Below are 26,235 nucleotides of genomic sequence, written 5' to 3' on the forward strand. Positions count from 1 at the left end.
GATCCTGTTAAAAGTCACTTTGATCACAGTCTGATTCTTCTGAGCTGACTGACTGCAAGGACTACAACTACCCATGATGCCCTGCTCACTGAATCAGCCAATAGCAGGCCTCCAAAGGTAACGTGTCAGCGCTGAGGTCATCAGTGCGCAGACTCAGAGCTGTTTCACAACAACACTGCTGCTGTTTCCTGTTAAATATCAGACTGGAATTATTACATGAAAAATATCAACTGGTAAAAAGTCTGAACTGTAAATAAATGAGAAACAGCTTCAGCTTCTTTTGAACTTTCATCCTGTAAAATTCTTCCTTGTTGTTTTCTGCTAATTTCAACCTGAAACTAGTTAATAATATGATGCCAAACTTCAGCCCTTCCTTTAAAGATACTATTTAAGAAAATGACTCTTATTCAATTGTTTTATGGAAACATTTCACATCCTCAAGTGTAAATTTACTAACAAAAAACAATATTTGCTGTAATTATAAAGCAGATGGAACATTATATAAACACTATCTCAACCTTCTTAAAGAATAAACCCGTCAAAAGCATTAAAATCTGTAATATTGATCTTTATCTACATTCATCTCCTTTCTAACTGATGACTTGATTTATTTTGGCTCTTTTTTCTTTCTTTTTTCACTTGTTAGATTCTCCTTGTGACTGGTTTTCTGGATTCATGTTTCACATTTGAGGCTCAGATCTACAATTGTAGGACCAAGAACTTGAAACTTGTCACCAGCTGCTTTTGTCTTTGCTGTGAGCAGTTTGACTAAAGAATGATGTTTGTTTTTAGAGGCTCAAAGAAGGAAGTTGGATCCTCTGGAAATGCTGTTTCATCTGGACTCTAAGATTTCAATCTCAGGTCTCATTATTATTATTATTGTCAGGTCTCAGCTGCTCAGAACTCAAACACTTCCAGAAATGACATCAATAACCAGCAGATGTCATATTGTTGGAACTTTTTTCATGTTTCATTGGTCAAATAATGATTGTTCCAACATGCTCATGAAGACTTAAAGCTTGGTGATGTTTGATCTTTTTCTGAGGGTCAACAAATCCCATGAAAAGACCAAAACCAAGAATGAATGAGTTGTGCTGCTCAGTATTGTCTGTGTAGCTGAAGCCTCATATATCTTATTCCTCTGTTGTTGTCCAGAAACTATTAAAAACACAGCAATGAGCCACAGTGTTGCACTGGGTGACATGTTCCTTCATTCCAGTGAAAATGGCCTCTGTAGTTCATGTTGAGTCACCGTCCTGCTGCTGTAAATACTCACTAGAGCACCAAATCCACATCTGGAAGTTACGGCAGCGCGTTGCTGCCACCATGACAAAAAAACTGCTCAGTTTCTCCACATAAGCAGAAAACTTTCTCCTCTTTTTCATCCTGTTTCTAGCTGTCTGTCATTATTCATAACATGAGGTCCAGTTGTAGTTTTGACTAATAATTTCATAATGAATCATTTCTTCATGAGCTCTTTTTGAACAGCAGAGGAGACATCAGCACATAAAGATAACACACATCACTTGCAGAACCAGTTGTTTTTCTCATCATAACCAGTAACTTTCTTCTTCTAATGAAAAGCTTTTCTCTCGTATCCACAAGCTCAGCAAATATTTCTTTCTCATGGTGGCAGCGATACACTCCCATAGAAAATAGTCCCAAACTAATCCCATATATATTCCTGTTTGAATAACATTTGCTTCAAACTACAAAACCCTGTTGTTTTAGGAAATCATTCAGCTTTTTAAAAAACATTTTCAGTGGGAACAAATGGGATAGGAGGTCGGGTAGGGAGGTTGTAAAGTATTGAGAAATGATAATTCATTCATTTGACAGGATTTGTTGACACTAATACAAACATATGGTATTGTCAGCCACACACACACAGCTGAGCTCCTATAAGCATGCATGAATGAGCGCAGTCCTTGTTGTATTTGTGCTGGCAGCTGCTCCTGGCCGGGATCACAGAGCCTTTATACACATGTAGAGAAACGCTCATTTACAACAGTTGTCCACAGGAGGCTTTTTTACAAAGTTAAAAAGAAAGAAAATCAAACTCCAGGTGTGTCTATACAGGGGTGTTAGGTGTGAGAGCAGTGTTGTTTCTCTTTCAGCCATGATTTAACACCTCTGTTGAAAACATTAACATTGTGTTGCATTTTCAGCTCCATAGTTTTGCTCCTTTAACAGAAAAGACTGATTGTCCAGATGAGGTTTTGTGCAATGTGACAGTTAGTGTTTGTTGAGGCTCGTGTGCTGACTCTGCTGGAGTGCTGCTGTCTTCTAACAAACTGTGTGAGGAAGTAGTTGCTAACCGACCAATCAGAGCTCAAACAGCAGTCAAACTATATTTATACTAAACTTATATTGATATACATGTTTATATGTGGGGATTTCACAGAGCTTCAGTTACAAATGAGAGAATCAAAGTAAATACAGTTGTCATTTCAGTTTGATGCCAGTTAAATGTTCCATCTCTGTAACAGGATGTGATGATCAATGGTGTCAAATGCAGCACTAAGATCTAACAAGACGAGTACAGAGAGAAGCTCTTTGTCTGATGCAGTCAGCAGATCATCAGTAACTTTCAGCAGCTCTAAATCCCGACTGAAACCTGCAGTTAGTTCAACACAATGTTCAGTGATGGAGACGTTAACATGATGGAAAATGATGCCTGGTTTTATTATCTACTACAGTAATTCTCACTGGAAATGATGGATACAGGAGATTTGATGAGCTAAATGGACGAGAGGCAGCGGATCAATTGATCGGGGTCTTTTCATGCTGATAGTGAGGACAGTGAGACAGAACGGATCCTACAGTCTGAGAGGCAGTTATGTAGGTTTCATCAGTCTAGAGACGACACACACAAACCACACAGCCTCGGTTCTTAGAGGATTAGATATTTCTTAAATCAAGAACCATCCATATCTGACATTTATGGTAGAAAAAACAATATTTAGCAAAGTGTAGGATGAAGTAAGGAATAGTGGAGAATAACAAGTAGCCGTACAAATATGTTGTATTTTTTATACTGAATTTCTTGTGCAAAAATGTTTTATTAATCTCTCTTTTTAATGACAGAAAGCAACTGCTGACAGAAAATTAAGATAGACGTTCATATAATATTTACACACACACACACACATATATATATATATATATATATATATATATATATATATATATATATATATATATATATATATATATATATATATATTTACAACTTTAGTGGATTCTACAAATACAAAATACTTCAAACCTACAAATATCACATATCATATTTCTTGGTGTTTTTATGGCACATTTTTGCTCAAATGCAACAAAAACAAACTCCTGGGTGATGGAAGTGATTTCTGATTGATTCGTTACCAGAAGATCAATCTTCCAAATCATAGTGTAAAATATTCAAGCAGTTTAGGGTTAATATGATGTTTATAATTATATCAACCATAATTACTGTTCCACACGTGACAATAACCTGTCAGTAAGTGAAGATACTGAGCAGGTGACAGAATAAAGTGTAACACCGGCTGCGGGTCACTGTGACGTCACACCTCTCTCTTCCCGCCTATTTCCTGCCTACATTTACTTTCTCTTTCTCTGACATGATGGCGCAAATTCTTTTCTCCATCTAAAGGTAATGTAACCGACAGTTTCAGTGTTTGACTCTTTAATGGCTGTTTGTTCATGTTGTTAGTGCTAACTGCTGTTAGCTTAGCTCCTCTAGAAACAGCAGAACTTTGATAACAGTCCACTCAGGACGTTTATCCGACATTATTTAAACCGTTTCCGGCCTGTTTCAGGTCGCTGTGATATCCGCGGATCGGGCGGACCGGGTCATAAAAATGAACATTGTGATTAATAACAGATGGGTTGCAGGTTGATGAAATAATCCCGCAGCAGAAACCATCAGTGCGTCTCATTAAGAGACACAGCAGCGTAACTTCATTGATGATTAAACCTCCAGACACACAGACAGGACCTGATGTTAATTAATGTTAATTAGTGTAAATTAGTGTTATGTTAATGAATGTTAATTAGTGTTAATGAATGTTGTGAGTTCTTCTACACACAGTCCAGGTTCAGACAGGGAGACTGTTTGGAGTAAAGCAGCGTCCTCCTGATCAATCCTGAGCTCCATCACAGCTGTCTGATCATTTAAAGTTTCATTCTGTTTCTCTGTCCTGTCAACTTTATAACTACAGTTTCTAGTTTTACTGTTTAAATGTCCCACGATATCTGCTGCAGTGACGTCACATGGAAACCTTTAGTTCCTGAGAGCAGCATCTCTAATCTTTAAAGTAAATCATTAAAGAAACTCTCACACATCAATACAACACACAGTAAAGCTGGAGAGCAGCAAAGTCTACAGGGACCATAGAGGAGTGAAATATAGAGCTGTTTCTATTTCTACTACAGGACTGATGTGGAGACAGCAGGGGGGGGGGGGGGGCTTCACTTCTTTTATTCAATAAATACTGTAGTATTCAGAAAGACAGCACTCATCTTATTGACTCTCCTCCAACATGAACTAGTGTCGCTTCTTTATGGAAATGTGTCATTAAATGTGTTTGGAAGCTCTTTATTGAGACTCATTTAGTTTGGAACTCTTTACTAGTTTTTTGGAAGGATCCATCTGCTTTTGTAACTTATAGTACATTCACTCCAGTACTGTACTTAAGTACAACCTTGAAGTACTTGTACTTCCTTTTCCTGCTACTTTATACTTCCACTCCACTACATTACAGAGGCAGATATTTGACTTTTTACTCCACTACATGTTTTCCAGCTATGATTCAGATTTTAAATGAAAAGAAATGATCGTCTATAAAATATGATAAAGTGTGAAATTATCCTCAGACATCAGTGTCTTCAGTATAACATCACAGCAACAACAACAACAATAAAAACAGATACATCAATCAAATACACATCTACATTATAAAAGTGCACATATAGAGTAACACTCACTGTTATTGATTAAACTACCAAAAAGTCCACTGATCACTTTATTAGGAACACCTGTACAATCTAATGCAATCCAATACAACAACTCTGCCATCAGTTCTACTTTTACAAAGCTTCTACATTTTCAGTACTTCAGTAATTCTACTTTGTTTATTATTGAGGTCGTAGTTGCTGCTGGTGTACATACACTTTTTAATATAATGCATGTCGGATGACATTTACTGTGACTTATCAGATATTTCTTGCTGCACAGTGTTAGAATCCCTGCTAATGAGTTAATTAATGAAGTTTCCTCTCAGATTCAGTCAGTGGGTGTAAATCCTCCTCCATGCATCATGTGTGCTGCTCTTCACTTCACTGCAGCTTCATGATGCCATCTAGTGGACTGATAGTAGAAGTACAGCAGCTGATGGCAGCTTTCTCTGACTCACACTGCTGTCTGGCTGCATTCACACTGATATATAACAGAAAATAACAGCCAATCACAGGAGGAGCAGCTGATATTTAGGGTTTGACAGGAGAAATGATGTAAAGGATGATTTGTGTTTCCTCTCCAGGTGAAGGTAGAAAGTGTGTGTGACTGATGTGGATGTGACTTCAGCAGCATGGATCAGTGTGAGGACAGAGAGGAGGGAGTGCCTCCCTCTAAAAGCTCTCTGTGTGGGGAACATGACAGCCAGACCAAAGCTCAGAGGTGAGATGAGGATCTCTAACTGTCCATCACTGTTCTCCACCATCATTATTCACACTCAAAGCTCTGTGTGTGTTGTGTTGAAGAACAAGGAGGCAGCACAGACCAGACTCTGCTGGACCTGGACCTGGACCTGGACCCAGCTGTGTGTCCTTCAAGAGCAACAGGTCAAAGGAGGGTTTTATTGATTTTAAACAACGACATTCATCTGATCAAAAGTAAGTTGTTCTCAGTATTAAAATCAGGACAATATGAGCTAAAATCTAAAACAGGATAAACAGTTGTCAGTTGGATTATTTGAGATTGAAGGTTTTAGCTCCTTGACAATGCAGTAAGAAAAAAATAAATATTTAAAATAGTAATAGATAAAATAGTATAAACATGAGTATAAAACATGAGTGTATGTAAAGTGCAGTGTGCATGCGTTGCTTTTTTATTGAAAACTGTTCAAAAAAGATGAATTTTACTGAATACATGAGATGTAAAAAATTATAAGTGGTGTTTTTCTACCAGGATCCATCAGAGACCAGATTCTCCTGGACCTGAACCCAGCTGTGTGTCCTTCAAGAGCGACCAGTCAAAGGATGAATTTATTCATTTTAAACAACAACATTCATCTGATCAAAAGTAAGTTGTTCTCGGTATTTAAAATCAGGACAATATGAGCTAAAATCTAAAACAGGATAAACAGTTGTCAGTTGGATTATTTGAGATTTGGATCATTTATTGATATTTCTGATGTGAGTAAGACACAGATTTCTGAACTCTGATGCAATCTTTGTTATTGAAGTTCTCCAAAGAAACGTTTTGGCACATTTACCTCAGAGAGTCTTTGGACGTTTCACTTCCAGCGGTGAACTGAATTTACTTTCAGATGACTTTTGTTCTCATGTTGCAGACCTGCCAACCTGCAGGCATGCATTTTGACATCAAAGCACGCTAGTACGAATTGTTACTTTAAGGTACGCAAAAACAGGCTGGACTTTACCAGTGTGCAGTGTAGGGTGTAAAATAACCTACATTACCCGCCGCCTTGGTGACACGTACACATGAGAAGTGACCTGGCCGGTTTTCACTGAGGACAGTTTGAAGTGAGGAGGGGAAGAAAGGGAAAAGTCACCATGAGATACTGAAGGAGCAGTGTGTGTATGTGTGTGTATTGTTATTAGCTCATCATATCATTAAGTAATAACCTTTCTATAATGAGAACAGTTTATTAACCAGCTCTAAAATATGTATTTCACCACAGTCACACAATAGTCAGTTTATGCTGGTTTGGGTTTTACAGCAACATTATAATCATCTTTTCAAATGAGCTGAAAATCATGTTTTAAAGATCAAATAGTCTTAAAGTTTGGTGATTGTGGAGGTGTAGACAATAGAAAGTATATAAATGCAGCAGTAGTGGGAGGTTAGTGTGTAGTCTGAGTGAAACTGTGTTCCTTGGTAATCTGTGTTTAGGCAGGTGAAAGACAAATGGACAAACAGCCTTAAATGACCAACTAACAGTATCTGCAGATAATTCTGTAAACAATCTGTTATTGGTAGAATTTTCATATCAGTGCTTCCATCACTTTTTTGTTTGTTTGACTGCTGCATGTATGCAAATTATGTACAATAATTAACTGTGCGAACAGCAGTGATTCACATCTGATGCTTGTAGGTTGCTGAAGTCAAAAAATTCATCCAGGGTTGGCAGGTGTGTTGTTGTAAGTGGGTGTAGAGGACTGCTTGTTCCCTGCTGCAGTTTGAAGCTTTCATTATGTGCCACCAATCAATCAATCAAGGAAGTTGCTTAAAGTTTGTGTCCCTACAACCGTCCGATACAATCACACACTGGCTCTAGCTGCCTTGCTCCAGGGCACTTCAGCAGTGTACAGTGAGGGAGGGAGAGCTTTATGGAGGGTTGGTGAGAGCTGTTGGGACTAAACCAAACTGATTCTGAGTTGAAAGCTACAAACAGACTGAGCTGTTGATTCTCAGTGGGATCAGCAGGACTAGTAAAGCTTTACCACTACAGGGAGTCATCTGATTCTCTGTTCACATCCAAATATCACTTGATGGACCTTTAGCTTGTGTTTGTCTCTGTGTGGACAGACATAATGTGAGCTCATTCTTTATGATTCCTCCACAGAGTGGACCAGGAGAGCTCAGAGGCTCCCAGTGGTCAGTCTGCCCAGCAGCATCAAACACACCTGGACTCCATATTTATGGTCTGTACATGTACAACAACTACTTTTACATGTATGCTGTTCACAATCATCTCCATGCTGCACTTTGTAGACCAGTGGATTGTCAGTCTGTCCAACATGGATCTGATGTTTGCTTCACGGTTTTAGTTTGTGTTATTCATATAGTATTCTGTTCCAGCTGCTGGAGGAGAACATCGTCACTTTTGTGAAGAACGAGCTGAAGAAGATGCAGAAGGTTCTGAGTCCAGATTACCCAGAATGCTTAGAGAGTCAGAGGGAGGATGAGGAGGTGTTGGATGGTGAGGAGAAAGAGCAGAGGAGGAGCAGCAGAGAGGCATTTCTGAAGATCACACTGCACTTCCTGAGGAGAATGAAGCAGGAGGAGCTGGCTGACCGTCTGCAGAACCGTAAGAGGATTTCTATAAAGATTTAACATGATGGATAAATGAGACATTTACTGATGTCTCAAGAGATGGAGGAAAATATGTTCATATATACATTCTTTAGGGGAAATAAATAGCCATATTTTCTTCATTCATTAATAAATTACTTTATTTCTTGTGTGGTCATTCAGAAACTCTTGCTCCACTGTGTCGACGTGAACTTAAATCTAACCTGAAGAAGAGGTTCCAGTGTGTGTTTGAGGGGATTGCTAAAGCAGGAAACCCAACCCTTCTGAATCAGATCTACACAGAGCTCTACATCACAGAAGGAGGGACTGCAGAGGTCAATGATGAACATGAGGTCAGACAGATTGAAACAGCATCCAGGAAACCAGACAGACCAGAAACAACAATCAGACAAGAAGAAATCTTTAAAGCCTCACCTGGAAGAGATGAACCAATCAGAACAGTGATGACGAAGGGAGTGGCTGGTATTGGGAAAACAGTCTTAACACAGAAGTTCACTCTGGACTGGGCTGAAGACAAAGCCAACCAGGACATACACTTCACATTTCCATTCACTTTCAGAGAGCTGAATGTGCTGAAAGAGGAAAAGTACAGCTTGGTGGAACTTGTTCATCACTTCTTTACTGAAACCAAAGAAGCAGGAATCTGCAGGTTTGAAGAGTTCCAGGTTCTGTTCATCTTTGACGGTCTGGATGAGTGTCGACTTCCTCTGGACTTTGCCAACACTAAGATCCTGACTGATGTTACAGAGTCCACCTCAGTGGATGTGCTGCTGACAAACCTCATCAGGGGGAAACTGCTTCCCTCTGCTCGTCTCTGGATAACAACACGACCTGCAGCAGCCAATCAGATCCCTCCTGAGTGTGTTTGCATGGTGACAGAGGTCAGAGGGTTCACTGACCCACAGAAGGTGGAGTACTTCAGGAAGAGATTCAGGGATAAGAAGCAGGCCAGCACCATCATCTCCCACATCAAGACATCACGAAGCCTCCACATCATGTGCCACATCCCAGTCTTCTGCTGGATCACTGCTACAGTTCTGGAGCATGTGTTGAAAAACAGAGGGGGAGGAGAGCTGCCCAAGACCATGACTGAGATGTACCTTCGCCTCGTGGTGCTTCAGTCCAAACTGAAGAATGTCAAGTATGATGGGGGAGCTGAGACAGATCCACACTGGAGTCCAGAGAGCAGGAAAATGATTGAGTCTCTGGGGAAACTGGCTTTTGAGCAGCTGCAGAAAGGCAACCTGATCTTCTATGAATCAGACCTGACAGGGTGTGGCATCGATATCAAGGCAGCCTCAGTGTACTCAGGAGTGTTCACACAGGTCTTTAAAGAGGAGGACTGTGGGATGTTTCCAGAAACGGTGTTCTGCTTCATCCATCTGAGCGTTCAGGAGTTTCTGGCTGCTCTTCATATCCATCTGACATTCTTCAACTCTGGAGTCAATCTGCTGGCAGAAGAACAAACAACATCCTGGTGGTCTAAAGTCGTCAAAGAAAAACCTGAACCAACACGTTTCTACCAGAGTGCTGTGGACGAGGCCTTGAAGAGTCCAAATGGACACCTGGACTTGTTCCTCCGCTTCCTCCTGGGTCTTTCTCTGCAGACCAATCAGACTCTCCTAAGAGGCCTGCTGACACAGACAGGAAGTAGGTCACAGACCAATCAGAAAACAATTGAGTACATCAAGAAGAAGATCAGTGAGAATCTGTCTGCAGAGAGAAGCATCAATCTGTTCCACTGTCTGAATGAACTGAATGATCGTTCTCTAGTGGAGAAGATCCAACAGTCGCTGAGATCAGGACGTCTCTCCACAGATAAACTGTCTCCTGCTCAGTGGTCAGCTTTGGTCTTCATCTTACTGTCATCAGAAAAAGATCTGGAGGTGTTTGACCTGAAGAAATACTCTGCTTCAGAGGAGGCTCTTCTGAGGCTGCTGCCAGTGATCAAAGCCTCCAACAAAGCTCTGTAAGTGCACAGATAGTTGCATTTATTTATTATTTTTTAAATACTCTACTATTTTTCAACAGGAGGAAAAAATTCCCTACTTGTTTTTTTCAGTTTGTCTTTGAGATATTTTTCTAAACTATAAGGTTCAGCCTCTCTAATGTCAGGATTTCTGATCGGCAGAAGTTTTCCACCAGGATTTTATTTTTCACAGGAAAGAAAATGTTTGAATTTTCTAGTTTATCTTTCTTTGATTCAGCTTCATATACTTTACAGCACACATATATGAACTCTGGCTGAGATAGAGAAACTGATCTTTGCTTTGATGTCATGCGATTTACATCATTACATGTCTGTTTATCACAGATTTTGTCATATTTAACTGTCAGGTCTCCAAGATGTTTAGAATAGAACAGCAAAGATTTTAACCAGAGCTGAGAAAAGAATTTATATCCAGCATCACCAAGAGTCCAGAATAAGCATTTTAACAAAGATCATTTATCTTTTTGTTCATTACTGTCTCTCCAGGCTGAGTGGCTGTAACCTCTCAGAGAGAAGCTGTGCAGCTCTGTCCTCAGTTCTCAGCTCCCAGTCCTGTAGTCTGAGAGAGCTTGAGCTCAGTAACAACAACCTGCAGGACTCAGGACTGAAGCAACTGTCTGCTGGACTGCAGAGTCTACACCGTACACTGGAAAATCTCAGGTAAGATCAAGTAACAGTTTGTCTTTGAGATATTTTTCTAAACTATAAGGTTCAGCCTCTCTAATTTCAGGATTTCTGATTGGCAGAAGTTTTCCACCAGGATTTTATTTTTCACAGGAAAGAAAATGTTTGAATTTTCTAGTTTATCTTTCTTTGATTCAGCTTCATATACTTTACAGCACACATATATGAACTCTGGCTGAGATAGAGAAACTGATCTTTGCTTTGATGTCATGCGATTTACATCATTACATGTCTGTTTATCACAGATTTTGTCATATTTAACTGTCAGGTCTCCAAGATGTTTAGAATAGAACAGCAAAGATTTTAATCAGAGCTGAGAAAAGAATTTATATCCAGCATCAGCAAGAGTCCAGAATCAGCATTTTAACAAAAATTATTTATGTTTTTGTTCATTACTGTCTCTCCAGGCTGAGTGGCTGTAACCTCTCAGAGAGAAGCTGTGCAGTTCTGTCCTCAGTTCTCAGCTCCCAGTCCTGTAGTCTGAGAGAGCTTGACATCAGTAACAACAACCTGCAGGATTCAGGACTGAAGCAACTGTCTGCTGGACTGCAGAGTCTACACTGTACACTGGAAAATCTCAGGTCAGATCAAGTCACAGTTTGTCTTTGAGATATTTTTCTAAACTTTAAGGTTCAGCCTCTCTAATGTCAGGATTTCTGATTGGCAGAAGTTTTCCACCCGGATTTTATTTTTCACAGGAAAGAAAATGTTTGAATTTTCTAGTTTATCTTTCTTTGATTCAGCTTCATATACTTTACAGCACACATATATGAACTCTGGCTGAGATAGAGAAACTGATCTTTGCTTTGATGTCATGCGATTTACATCATTACATGTCTGTTTATCACAGATTTTGTCATATTTAACTATCAGGTCTCCAAGATGTTTAGAATAGAACAGCAAAGATTTTAATCAGAGCTGAGAGAAGAATTTATATCCAGCATCAGCAAGAGTCCAGAATCAGCATTTTAACAAAAATTATTTATGTTTTTGTTCATTACTGTCTCTCCAGGCTGAGTGGCTGTAACCTCTCAGAGAGAAGCTGTGCAGTTCTGTCCTCAGTTCTCAGCTCCCAATCCTCTAGTCTGAGAGAGCTTGACATCAGTAACAACAACCTGCAGGATTCAGGACTGAAGCAACTGTCTGCTGGACTGGAGAGTCTACACTGTACACTGGAAAATCTCAGGTCAGATCAAGTCACAGTTTGTCTTTGAGATATTTTTCTAAACTATAAGGTTCAGCCTCTCTAATGTCAGGATTTCTGATTGGCAGAAGTTTTCCACCTGGATTTTATTTTTCACAGGAAAGAAAATGTTTGAATTTTCTAGTTTATCTTTCTTTGATTCAGCTTCATATACTTTACAGCACACATATATGAACTCTGGCTGAGATAGAGAAACTGATCTTTGCTTTGATGTCATGCGATTTACATCATTACATGTCTGTTTATCACAGATTTTGTCATATTTAACTGTCAGGTCTCCAAGATGTTTAGAATAGAACAGCAAAGATTTTAACCAGAGCTGTACACTGGAAAATCTCAGGTCAGATCAAGTCACAGTTTGTTTTTTGAGATATTTTTCTAAACTATAAAGTTTAGTCTCCCTAATTTCAGGATTTCTGATTGGCAGAAGTTTTCCAACAGGGAAACACTCAGGTCAGGATTCATCAACTTGTTCAACAGATGAACATTTAAAATCTGAAAGATTTTAGAGGATAAACATTAAACCTGTGTAGTTTTTACTACACTTCAATTTTTACTAAACTTCAGTAATAGAGAATTACTTACCATGCAGATTTTTATTCTTTTCTTTTGTTTTTGTTGTTGAATTATTTAATAACACAGATGATTTTTAAGATTTTGGTAACACTTCATTTTACAGGTCCTCAAACTTCATGGTAATTAATTGATAATTAGCAAGTAACTTCTTTGAAACTTCTTTGAAGTTACCCTGAAACATTTACCTCAAATTTAATTGTAAGTTGTTGCAGCTTAACGTCCAAGTAGTCTCTGTCTAGTTCCTACTGAGCAGACCACTACATTGAAGTGAGTTATTTCCGCTTAATTTCCAAGTAGTTTCTGTCCAACTTCTGCAGGACAGTAAATTGAAGTACATTTTTTAACCATTTACATTCTCACAAATTTCTGTATAATTTCAGCAGATCAGTCCAACTTTGTGCCAAATTTCCTAGACGTACATTTTTAATTGTAGCCACCATAAATTGCTAATTACAAAGAAATACAACTTCATAATCAAGAATAAAGTTACTAATTGCCCATTTTAAAAGTCTCATTCTCATTAAAAGTCTCAAGAGGGGGAGTAACTTTTACAGAGTTTCTGACATGAAAACACAGCATTTGTGGGCGTCCGGTTCCCCTTGAAGTGCAAAATGTTTTCCTTATAACTACACCAGGCTCTCTCAATGTGTTGTGTATGAGACCCTGTCTGTGGATGCACAAAGTGTTGCCTATGGTTGACTTGATAATGGATGGAACTATCTTGCGACAGTCTTTGATATGCTCTCCAACAATCTGTGATTAAAAACAAAACTAATAAAAAAAATTAAAAACTACAGAAACTAAACTAAAGCTAAACCAAACTGGACATGGAATTCAAAAATAGTATAGAAATAAGAGGCTATTGAAAAGAGAAAACTATAATAACCTGTGTGTGTATTTGAATATATGCTTGCTTCATGTCTACAGGTTCACTCAGTTTCCTAGGTTCACTAAATTCACTAGGTTCAGTAAGGAGATTGGTGGTAACAGACTCTACAAAGACAGAAGTAAGACTTCCAGCCCACAGAAAACACACAACAGCTGATTCAGGAAAAAAAAAGGAAAATATATTTATAAAGGCATTTTGTCCTGTTTCATTTTCCTGATGGCTTCTTTTTATACATTCAAAGCATCTCTTTAGAAAAAACTACATTTATTTGTCTGATGCAAATCTTCAACTCAATTATACCACAGAAATCAAATCAAACATGAATGAATGTACAACCAGAATTGCAGTAAATTAGAAATTAAGAAGTGTTCAACTCTCAGTGCTTCATACATAAATTAGATATATCCTCTCTTGGACCAAAATACACTTATTATCAGTTATCGGTTCTTGATAGTCTTTGTTTTCCCTTTGAACTTTTCCTTAAGTTCCCTTAAGGTTATAAGTCTTATTTGGTCTTGAGTTCCTTCGCTTCAAATGTTGCTTTAACATTGTTTGTCCACCTTGAGTTTCTTTATGACATCAGTTGTAGTCAGTTTTTAGTCTTTCTTGGGCCCAAGAAGAAAAAAATAATGAGATCTCAGGAAAAATAAAAATAAAATATAATTCTCCTTAGTTAGGTTCCCTTTGATTTCGTTCCTACTGCCCCCTTGGAACAGCACAACATCCACATGTCAGCATCCCGACAAGATGAAGGCACCCACGGGCAGCGATGACGATCTGGATGGCAGACGAAGCAGCTCCACTCACAGATAGAATCGTCCCTCAAAGATAAACACAAAACAGCCCAAATAAAAGGCTGCAGAGCAGTTATCCAACAATCTTAATTTCCTTGTTTCATTGTCCATCACATTACGCACACACAGAATTAAACAACCCTTACAATGACTAAAATGAACATTTCTGAGCTAAATTGTCTCTTTCCCTTTTTTTTGTACATGTACATTTCAAATGAAAGCACATATCTGGCCTTTTACGTTTTATAGTACATACACATTAGCATTTAAGCCCATTTCAAATATGCACAAATTGCCTTACATGCTTTCCCAGCACTACAACCATAGATATAGAAACGTAGATACCGTGTTCAAGGATTTCATGTGTCGCATAGTCACCATATTGGGGCGGTCAACAGAGACAGTCGACTGCTTGGAAAAATGCTGCAGGCATGTGCTGCATTTAGCTGTACAAACAGGGAAAACATTCAAAACAGGCATTGCAGGATTACTTTTCACATGTAAGTGACAATTTTATTGTATTTTACTGTTATGCAGTTTATACTGTTATATTTCATGTTAGTGAACATGAAATATTGCTTCAAACTATCCTGAAAATGACCTGACACCATAGTGACGATGGCTACTTAAAGAAAACTTGATGTTACTGAATAATTATTGAAGCACTAAGTGACCAGGTGTTAAACGTGATATTTACTTAAAGCTGGAATGCAGGACTTTTGTCTCCCCCTTCTGACAGTGAGAGTAAAGGGGGGCTCGGCTGTGATTGCCTGAGTACAAAGACGTTACTGGGATGAGGGGAGGACATTTCTCTCTGTTTGATAACATTAAAAGTAAAGTTAGACTTTTCTGTCGGCTTCCTGACTCATTTTTAAAAAGACGAGAGAGAGAGAGAGAGAAGCTGTGGTCGGGTGAGCCAGAGAGTGAATGAAGAGAGGGAGCGGTGGTAGTGAGAGACCCGGTGAATCAGATCAATAAAACGTTATTTTCTGATTGTTTCATAGTGGTTACATTTTAGAGCAAAAACAAGTCCACACCCCCACACACCTCCACTCAACCCTGCAGCAGTGCTGCAACACCTGATGTGGTCTGAATACGGCCTGATAGGCACACAGAGCCGGTAAACACAGATATGTTTTGACGGTCAAACGACCCAAAAACATATTTTTTGACGGCCCATCGGTCCACCAGGATTTGTCCCAGTAACCTACTGTTGCAGCTGTAGAACAGTGGATAAATTGTTTTGAGCGTCATACAACTTCTGCAAAATGACTCATTTCACCATCAGAATTTGATCCATTTGGTCCAATAACATTTGGAAAGTCTAGAAAAGTCACACAATTAACGGTCAAACAGCCAGTGGGAATGTTGCACTCGACATGAGACTGTATACTGTGAAATACAGTCGCTCGCTGTGATCGGCTTAATCAGCATTGTGTGAACTCAAATGGCTTGAATGTAACAGACGCTCATTCATATGTGAAAGTTCTGCCCTGCAGGTTTAACAGTGACCTCATTATTTGTATAATTTACTCTAAAGAAAATTATAACACAAATCAGACTCTTTACTGCAATATTTTTCATCATTTGGAGTCTGTCCATCTTTTGCAAGGATTACATTGATTAATTATTCTTCTTGGCTTTATACTCGCAAAGCTTTTATTGCACTTACAGTAGTGTATCACTGTCTGTCTCTCCTCTGCTGCGCTGCACACACACAGGGGCATAGACCAACTATTTATTTATTGAATTAAAATGTGTTACATCAGGATAGGTATCGTTATCAGGATACGAAATGAGCTGTATCGAGAAATGTGAGATTTTGGTTATATTGCCCAGCCTTAGCTTGGGCATAGCTGTCAGACGGAAGGATTTTGAGCCAAATGACACTACAGTTCTTCATTAGGATAGTCATTTTAGGACAAATGATTATGACAGAACTGGGCAAACGTGCGTGTGAAGGAAGTTGTGATTCAGTTTTTGCATCTTTTCCTGACCATCTGAACAAGGTCAGAGTACTTTCAAGTCATAAGACTATAGTGTTCTTTGTAGTAAAGAGTGCTAATATATAGTGGAAACTGATTGGAATGATGAGCATACAAATGATCTCTTTCTAACATAATTGGAATTACAACGAAATCTGATACTGAAAGTAAACCACTGTAAAAGTCATTTGCAAGATGATTTAAAAGAGAAAAATATGATTTCAGAGGAATGTCTCATGATACAGACTGTCAGTAGATGATACAATTTACTGATATTCCCAAAACACCTCATGATACAGACCATTGGTAGACAGTACAATTTACTGATGTTCCCTAAACGCCTCACGTGCAGGCTATCGATAGACACTACAATTTACCAATGTTCCCTAAACGCCTCACGTGTAGGCTGTTGTTGACCTCTACTATTTACAGATGTTTCCTAAACATCTCACATGCAGGCTAGCGGTAGACGCTATAATTTACAGAGTTTCCCAAAACGCTTCATATGCAGACTAGCGGTAGATGCTACAGTTTACCAATGTTCCCTAAACGCCTCACGTGTAGGCTGTTGTTGACCTCTACTATTTACAGATGTTTCCTAAACGCCTCACAGCCTGGCTAGCGGTAGCTGCTAGCGGTAGCTGCTAGCGGTAGCTGCTAGCGGTAGCTGCTAGCGGTAGCTGCTAGCGGTAGCTGCTAGCGGTAGCTGCTAGCGGTAGCTGCTAGCGGTAGCTGCTAGCGGTAGCTGCTAGCGGTAGCTGCTAGCGGTAGCTGCTAGCGGTAGCTGCTAGCGGTAGCTGCTAGCGGTAGCTGCTAGCGGTAGCTGCTAGCGGTAGCTGCTAGCGGTAGCTGCTAGCGGTAGCTGCTAGCGGTAGCTGCTAGCGGTAGCTGCGCACAGAGAAGTTTCTAGTCTCTCTTCAGTTACTGCAGCGCAGCTACTCAGACGTGTGTTTGGCTAAAATGAGTTAGTTTGGAAAGAGTAAAATAAGGCGTTTTAATGTCAGATTTAAATAAGTTGAAACCGAGTGGAGCTGGCGTGTTGCCAGAGAGAGAAAACTGCTAAGCTGCAGAGCGGCTGTGGAAAAAGAATCTTCGGGACTCCGGCGGGCGTTTCCCTCCAAATTAATGGATTATCCTGGTGAGTTAGCCACCCGAGGTTAGCTGGTTAGCATTAAGGTTTTGTTCCAAAGTCATTTAATGGTGTGTTAGTTTACCTCAAAAGGTATGGTGAAGCAAAAAGCCAGTCAGGATATAATGTTTGTGTGATGTGATGAGAATATAGCTGATGCAGCTTTTTAGCCGCTAACCACTGTAGGCTTAATTGCAGCCTGGAAGCTAGGCTAAGTGCTACATGCTAAGCTGCTGTTGTGGCGCTGGGAAAGCACGTAAGGCAGTTTGTGCTTATTTGAAAAGGACTTAAAAGCTAATGTTTATGTACTATAACATGTAAAAGGCCTGATATGTGCATTCATTTGAAATGTACATGTACAAAAAGAGTAAAAGAGACAATTTAGTTGAGAAATGTTTATGGTAACACTTTCTATGAAGCCCATGTCTATAATGCATTATAAACATACTTATAATGTGTTATAATCTGCTTCTAGCACTGTATAATTATAGTGATAAACCACTCATAAATATTCATAATGCTTTATAACAATAATCATAACACATTATACAGCATTTTATAATAATATATATATATTTATTTATATATATATATTTATTTTTATATATATATATATATATATATATATATATATATAATCTCTCTGTAGCTGGGAGGGCAGTGTGTGGGTACATCACCTCTACACCATGTTTCTGATAGGATTATGATGTCATTATTATTGATAGGTTTTACTCTTCAGACCAAAGACTGAGGAGTAAAGACCTTGGATATTCCAACAGCTTATTTTAAAGGAACTCATTGAAATTCTCAACAGAAGATGAAATAAAATAAAACAAACACAGAAACAACTTTTACACAGGTGACCTTGAAGAACCTATTAGAGTGAAATATATTCATATTCATTATATAATATATTCATATTTTATTATCAAATTAGGATTTGTTTAGTTTGAAAGATGTTTTTATAATAAATATGTGAAGAAATGAAAATTGAGATTGAAGCTCACTATGTTAATATAAGAACTAGAGCTGCTCGATTATGGCAAAAATCATACTCACGATTATTTTGGTCAATATTGAGATCACCATTATTTAACACGATTACTTTTTGACTCATTTTTGCCGATGCAGATATGTGCACATATTTTATTCCAGCTGGCTGAGGAGACTATTACACCTGCAATCATAGATTGTATGAATGATCAATAAAGACAAATTATGAAGGAAGAACTCAGGAAGACTGGAGTTCAGGAGCTCAGCATTAAAACTTTAATGAACCTGCCAAGTGGGTGCAGCAGTAGTTTTCTTTGAGTTTATTAGACAGACAGGATTAATGTGTAGGATTTAATCTTTGGTCCACAGTCTGAAGCAGAAGGTGGCGGTAATGCACCTAATACGCTGGTTGCCAACCGCTGTTATAAACCACAAAGAAGAAGAAAAAGGTTTTTTTCAAACAGAGTGGTACATCCTGTCAGCCGAGGGGTTTCCTATCTGTGCAGCCGAACACCGCAGCTCCTCCACGGACTATTACATCCTGACGGTCCCGGTGTTTCCTCCGCAGGCTCCACTTCACTGGATCCAAACGGAGAGCTGGGGCTAGCTGGGAGGCTAGCGGAGCGTTAGCCGCAGCATGACCGGAGGGAAGCACAGTCAGTTAGCCTCAGCTAGCCTCCCAGCTAACGTTAGCCCCTGCTCTCTTGGATCCAACCAGAGCACCAAGCCCCGGTTTGTTATTCAGTTTAAAGTGGGAAGAAGCAGCAGGTCTGTCGGGCAGCTGAGTGAAGTGCAGCCTGCGGAGGCAGAACAGGTTAGCCCCGGTTTCACTACAGACAGATTCACTCACTACAGTGGGCGAGGAAATAAAGCCAATGAATCAATAAGACAAACATTAGCATCAGTGGGTTAGCATCAATTGTTAGCATTAGTGGATTAACATCAGTATGTAAGCATTAGTGTGTTAGCATCAATAGGTCAGCATCAGTTGTTTGCATCAATTTTTAGCATCAGTGGGTTAACATCAGTATGTTAGCATCAATTGTTAGCATTAGTGTGTTAGCATCAGTGGATTAACATCAATTTTAGCATCAGTTGTTAGCATCAATAGTTAGCATCAGTGGATTAGCATTAATTTTTAGCATCAGTTGTTAGCATCAATTGTTAGCATCAGTGTGTTAGCATCAGTGGATTAACATCAATTTTAGCATCAGTTGTTAGCATCAATAATTAGCATCAGTGGATTAGCATTAATTTTTAGCATCAGTGGGTTAACATCAGCATGTTAGGATTAGTGTGTTAGCATTAATGGGTCAGCATCAGTGGGTTAGCATCACTTGTTAGTATCAATTGTTAGCATCAGTGTGTTAGCATTAATGGGTCAGCATCAGTGGGTTAACATCACTTGTTAGCATCAATTGTTAGCATTAGTGTGTTAGCATTAATGGGTCAGCATCAGTGGGTTAACATCACTTGTTAGCATCAATTGTTAGCATCAGTGTGTTAGCATTAATGGGTCAGCATCAGTGGGTTAGCATCAGTTGTTTGCATCAATTGTTAGCATCAGTGTGTTAGCATCAGTGGATTAACATCAATTTTAGCATCAGTTGTTAGCATCAATAATTAGCATCAGTGGATTAGCATTAATTTTTAGCATCAGTTGTTAGCATCAATTGTTAGCATCAGTGTGTTAGCATCAGTGGGTTAGCATCAGTTGTTTGCATCAATTTTAGCATCAGTGTGTTAGCATCAGTGGATTAGCATCAATTTTTAGCATCAGTGGGTTAACATCAGTATGTTAGCATTAGTGTGTTAGCATTAATGGGTCAGCATCAGTGGGTTAGCATCACTTGTTAGCATCAATTGTTAGCATCAGTGTGTTAGCATTAATGGGTCAGCATCAGTTGTTAGCATCAATTGTTAGCATCAGTGGATTAGCATCAGTGGGTTAGCATCAGTTGTTTGCATCACTTTTTAGCATCAGTAGGTTAACATCAGTGGATTAGCATCAAGTTTTAGCATCAGTGGGTTAACATCAGTATGTTAGCATCAGTGTGTTAGCATTAATGGTTAGTATCAGTGCATTAGCCTAACCTGAAGACTCTAAACAGAGAAATAGAGAACAGGAATATTTGTGCTGCTGAGTCTCCTGAGTTTTGTTCAGCACAACCTGAGAAACACTGAGTTTTGTGTGATGAACTTTATTGCTTAGTGGATTAATGCACTTTAATCCACTTTTGGACGCGGCTCTGCTCTCTTGGCTGTGTGCAGTGAACTGATGTCCCTCTTACATTACTTCTGTAGCAGTCAGATTACATTAATTCTAGGGTGAGTTTTTCTCTTTATCCTCCTGCAAACATCGACTGTAAATCCACATTTTAAAGCTGAAAACATTTTCTTCCTGGGGGGTCATGACCCTGGACCCCCCTAGGGGGTTCACATCTAAAAACATGCTGCTGAATCATCCCTCAGCTGCTGACTTTTCCCATCTGGCTGGATGCTCAACTTTCTGGAGCTCCCTGATTCAGTTCATCTTGTAGTTAGTTAGTTAGTGTGGAGACAGTTTGTTGTTGTATCTGACTGCACACAGCAGGACTCTCAGACTGTCTGACATGTGTGTTGTTTTGTGTGTTTGCAGCCTGTCAGGATGTCTGATCACAGAGGAAGGCTGTGCTTCTCTGGCCTCAGCTCTGAGCTCCAACCCCTCCCATCTGAGAGAGCTGGACATGAGCTACAATCATCCAGGAGCCTCAGGAGAGAAGCTGCTGTCTGCTGGACTGAAGGATCCACGCTGGAGACTGGAGACTCTCAGGTACACTCAAAAAATATTTAGGCCTAATATGTAAGACTTATGTATTTCAATTGCATATAAAATTTCCATCCATTGGAATTGCATAGTTTTGACATATACAAACTAATAAACTTAACATGAAGCATTTTTATAATTAAAACATAAATTAAACAAGCAGGAATGAGAGGTTATGTATTCTTATAAATAAATCCAATGTGTTTAAAAGGAATAATAACCAGGTTTATGCAATATCCCCAATTAACTTAAAATGCATCAAATTAATGCACTTTAAATGAATAAACCCAATGTATTTTAAATGTATCATTTTGAAAACTATGAACAGTGTTTCTGCTATAACAGAAAGTCAAAGGCAGCAAAACGTCGCCATTCAGCAACATAACACACTGACACCCACAAAAAGAGCAACCAAAACATGTGAGCAACAAATGTATGCAATATCCCCAATTAACTTAAAATGTATGCACTTTAAATGGCCGCCAGGCCAAAAAAAAACAACAAAAATAACACCAAATATCCATTCATTCAGAAATCTGTGAAGTCTGTGTCGTTGCCATGGAAACTGCAGGTTGCGTAGCTCCTTTTAAAGAAAAGGGCAGTACGTGAGCGAGTGTTTAAGCGAGAGAACGATCGTCAGAAAAGTGACGGTGAATGTGAGCAGAGCAGAGGAAAAGGTGAACAGTAAGGTTGTATTCAGACCCAATCAGGCGTTGCGGTGTTCAGCTGCAGGGTGGCGTGGAGGTGTGGGCGTGTCTATTTGTCCTCCAGAACATAACCGCTGTGAAACAATCAGAAAATAACGTTTTATTGATCTGATTCACCAGCACTCTCGCTACCAGCGCTCCCTCTCTGTCTTCATTCACTCTCTAGCTCGCTCGACCACTGCTGCTGTCTCTCTCTCTCTTTCTCTCAGACTAAAGTGTGTCAGTCAGTTAATAAATGCTGCAGCATGGGGGTTAGCTCCAGAGTTAGCAACAATAGGTTAGCCTAACCTGACGACGCTAAACAGATGAATAGAAGCAATGGGGAACGGAGGAATATAAGGCTGCTAATCCCCCCCCCCCACCTTAAACAATAACTAAAATACATTAAAAACAATACATAAAACAGTCAGATTACCTTCACATTTGATTAATTTAATATTTATTTGGAGCATGTGGCCAGTTTGGGTATTGCAGAAAGTCAAAGGCAGCAAAACGTCGCCATACAACAACATCACACTACACCATTTCCATTCAACAACATAACACACTGACATACAGCACACACCCACAAAAAGAGCAACCAAAACATGTGAACAACAAATATATTAAAAATCTATTTAAAAAAACAAAACAAAAGAAAATACCGTTCTTACATGCACTAGTTAAAGAAAGTGCTCCCTTTTCAAATATTTACTTATTTTGGCACAGTTGACCACTTAGACAAATGCCTATAAAGACAGGCAAACAGTTAAAGGCTAATTTAAGGTAACCCTGAACTATGATTAGTAATTTCAGAAGCATAACAATTCCTAGAATCTAATCTTGAAATTAGAATCAAAAACATTGTGAAGGCTCAGGTGAGGCCAGTCGGCCTTAAACACTTTGCTGCTTGTTGCATGACCAAGAATAGAAACGATTCCACTTCCTGAGTTTGATATGTAAACCAATCTCACACGTTTGAACTCATTGACTTAAACCATATTCAAACCATGTTCATACGTTTTAATTGATTACATTTCATTATTTTTAGAATTACAATATTTCTGCAGATTTTATGAGATTTGAATAAATCCATTTTCAAATTGTGGTGATTGAATGAAAATGACAGAAATCCAAATGCTTAATAATAAATGATGGCATGAATGATGTTTTTGAGTGTATGGAGAGACAATGTCTGATAGAGGAGGAAGAGCTGGAAACATTTTCTCTGTCAGAGCTGATCACACATCTCAACTCAATCTTTGACTTTTTGTTATTTCTAACTGAAGTTTCCTGTAAATGTTGAAAGTTCAACCTGATTAGATTCAATCAGGGTTTCAGAAGGATTGGGATACTGGATTCAGATTGGATCAAAGTCTATCAAAGCCCAACCCCACATTTGAACAGAATAATCAAACAGTAGACTAGAGCGATGTAACGTCCATGTTTGCATGCTGAAAGAGAACGTGCTGCTCTGACCCCCCTCCTCCTTTCAGCCTGCAGCCTGCTGGAGTCCGATTCTTGACACCAGGTCCTTGGAGGCGTAAGTGTGTTTTTCATTTCATTCATGAAAACAAAGCAAACTTCAAACTGTGACATCACTCATTCACATCCTACTGAGGATGAAGATGATGTCATCATCAATCAGATGATCGATCAATAACTGCAGCTGTATTGTGTCTCGTTCTCTCCATCAGATTTCTGTCAACTCACACTGGATCCAAACACAGCAAACAGAAACCTCAAACTGTCTGACAACAACAGGAAGGTGACAAATGTGGAGGAGGATCAGTTATATCCTGATCATCCAGACAGATTTGATCACTGGCCTCAGCTGCTGTGTAGAAATGATCTGACTGGTCGCTGTTACTGGGAGGTCGAGTGGAGAGGAGGAGTTTATATATCAGTGAGTTACAGAGGAATCAGCAGGAGAGGAAACAGTGATGACTGTTTGTTTGGAAAGAATGATCAGTCCTGGAGTCTGTTCTGCTCTGATGATGGTCGTTACTCTGTCTGGCACAATAACATAAAAACATCCATCTCCTCCTCCTCCTCCTCCTCCTCCTCTGTCTCTAACAGAGTAGCAGTGTATGTGGACTGTCCTGCTGGCACTCTGTCCTTCTACAGAGTCTCCTCTGACACACTGATCCACCTCCACACCTTCAACACCACATTCACTCAGTCTCTGTGCGCTGGGTTTATGGTCTGGTCTGGTTCAGTGTCTCTGTGTTCTCTGTAGGAGGAAGAGTCTCCTCCTGTTAGAGAAACTTTCTCATGTTATTTAGTACCAACCTGATCTCTCACTGCTTGTAAATGCAGTTTCTAAACCAACATGGTTTCCACATGACTGACAGTTTGTTTGACATTTAAAAAGCTGTAAAAAAGAAGCTGATGTTCTCAGAGCAGATAGCTCAGTCTGTTAGAGGACTGTTTGGAGGTTCGGAGGTCGTGGCTTTGATCCTTATGAGTCTCAGTGAAACTCAGAAGCTCTCAGAGAGAAAACCACCAGCGGCTGAAAGTTTACTGAAACGTCAAGTTGTGACCAAGGTTTTTAAAAATGTTGGAAGAGTTTTGCCGACTAACTATAACACACATAATGACAGTAAGTATCCGCTGGCCTATAGAGGCTCTTTGTTGTTTTTACTCTTATTTGTTGTTCAATTAGTTGTTTTTTTAATCATATAGTCAATTCAGAAAGCGACATGTTTTTATGTGTCTCTACTGGATGTGCATGTAGAGCTGTAAATAAACATTATGATTCATAGATTCATCAATTCATGGTTTTGTCTATAAAATGTCAGGAAATTGTGTAAATTGTGTAAAATGCTGGTTGTAATTTCACAGAGTCAAAGGCGACGTCTTTAAATGTCTCATTTTGTCTGAACTAAAGTCCAGAACAGTCAAATATTCTGTTTATTATCATGTAAGACAAAGAAAAGCATTAAATCTTCACACCTGAGAAGCTAAAAGCAGAAAATGTTTGCTTCAAAATGACTCAAATGATGATGAAGTGTTAATTTAGTGTTGATGGATAATCAATGAATGGACTAATTGTTGCAGCTCTGGCTGTATGTGAACAGAATATTAGAGGACAAACAGCTGACAGTTTAGCGCCTTACTAAATATCCACAATAAAAAGCTCATTTACAGGATCATCAATCTGTTTACAATCTGTTTGAAATGTTTCTTATTTCCTGTTTTTGTGTTGTACCAAGTAAAGTTGATCATTTGTATGTTTATGTTACTCAGGCAGAAATAAATGGAACTGCAGTATCACCTGTTATGTCCAATAAAAAAGGATCATAAATAATAATAGAAGCTTTCATTTGATCTTTATTGTCAGATTCAGAAAAATGGCACTCTAATAATAAGCTGAACATTATTAATAGTTATATTGTTTATTCACACACAGTTTAGCGCAGGGTCAGTTTCTCATTTCTACAACCTTCACACAACTCAACTTTGAATGAAAAGTCACATTTTGATATAAATCATCAACATTAATAGTTATATTTGGAAAATGTGCTTTGGACAAAAAGCAAGTGTTTTCTTCTCCAGGAAGAAAACAGTGAAACACGTGTGTCGGTTAACTTTCTGCACACAAAGTGAATACAGACGTCCGTTTGTCTTCTTCTGCTGTGACCATCAGCGGGTCAGAGGTCAGAGGTCAGATCAGGTATGTGACGAGGAGCTGAGAGAGGAAACCAAGAAGAAAGTCAAAAGCTCACAGCTCAACATCCAAACACAGACTGCACACAGAGCTGCAAGCATGGAGGAGAAACCATCACATCTACAGATCCAGGTACAGTTCTCCACTTTACTTTATCACAGAAAAACTCTCATTTTTCTCTTTTTCACTTCATTTGAAAGATGAAGAAAACATCTGGACTCCTGCTGTCAAACTTCATCCAAACTAACAGCTGTTTTCTATTTCCATCATGCTGAACATGCAGGTTTGGAAAAACTAAATCTTTCTCCAAATGTCACCAAACAAGACTTTTACAGTCCGTTAAGAAACTCTTATTATCAGAAATAAACATGTGTCTGATTTTACAGTCCTGAACATTTTCACATGTTGGAAAATCAAACTTTATTTGTGTCGCAGCTTTACAATCCACATTTATGTTGAAATCTGAACCGTATATTTGCTTCTTTATTTCAGGGATTTTTGTATATTTGCTGCTTTTATGTTGTTCTTTTAATATCTGGATGTCTCTGCTTCTGATT

General features: G+C 39.0%; 1 protein-coding gene and 1 long non-coding RNA gene across 2 annotated transcripts; both read left to right on the plus strand.

Moving 5' to 3' along the window:
- Positions 1-3,298: 3,298 nt before the first annotated feature.
- On the plus strand, positions 3,299-5,648 carry LOC122987778. The gene is made up of 2 exons (XR_006404596.1): positions 3,299-3,646; positions 5,535-5,648. It is a non-coding gene; the product is annotated as an uncharacterized LOC122987778 (long non-coding RNA).
- A 98-nt stretch (positions 5,649-5,746) lies between these two features.
- LOC122986527 (NLR family CARD domain-containing protein 3-like) lies at positions 5,747-25,321 on the plus strand (the record flags this gene model as incomplete). Its single annotated transcript, XM_044357853.1, has 10 exons — position 5,747; positions 5,796-5,886; positions 6,182-6,295; positions 7,803-7,881; positions 8,039-8,267; positions 8,435-10,241; positions 11,354-11,527; positions 11,959-12,132; positions 23,505-23,557; positions 23,706-25,321. Coding segments are annotated over 10 exons (3,264 nt in total), but the record flags the coding sequence as incomplete, so codon positions are not given.
- Positions 25,322-26,235: the final 914 nt, after the last annotated feature.

This window comes from Thunnus albacares, chromosome 1 (assembly GCF_914725855.1).
Source record: "Thunnus albacares chromosome 1, fThuAlb1.1, whole genome shotgun sequence".
In the NCBI taxonomy this organism is placed as follows: Eukaryota; Metazoa; Chordata; class Actinopteri; order Scombriformes; family Scombridae; genus Thunnus; species Thunnus albacares.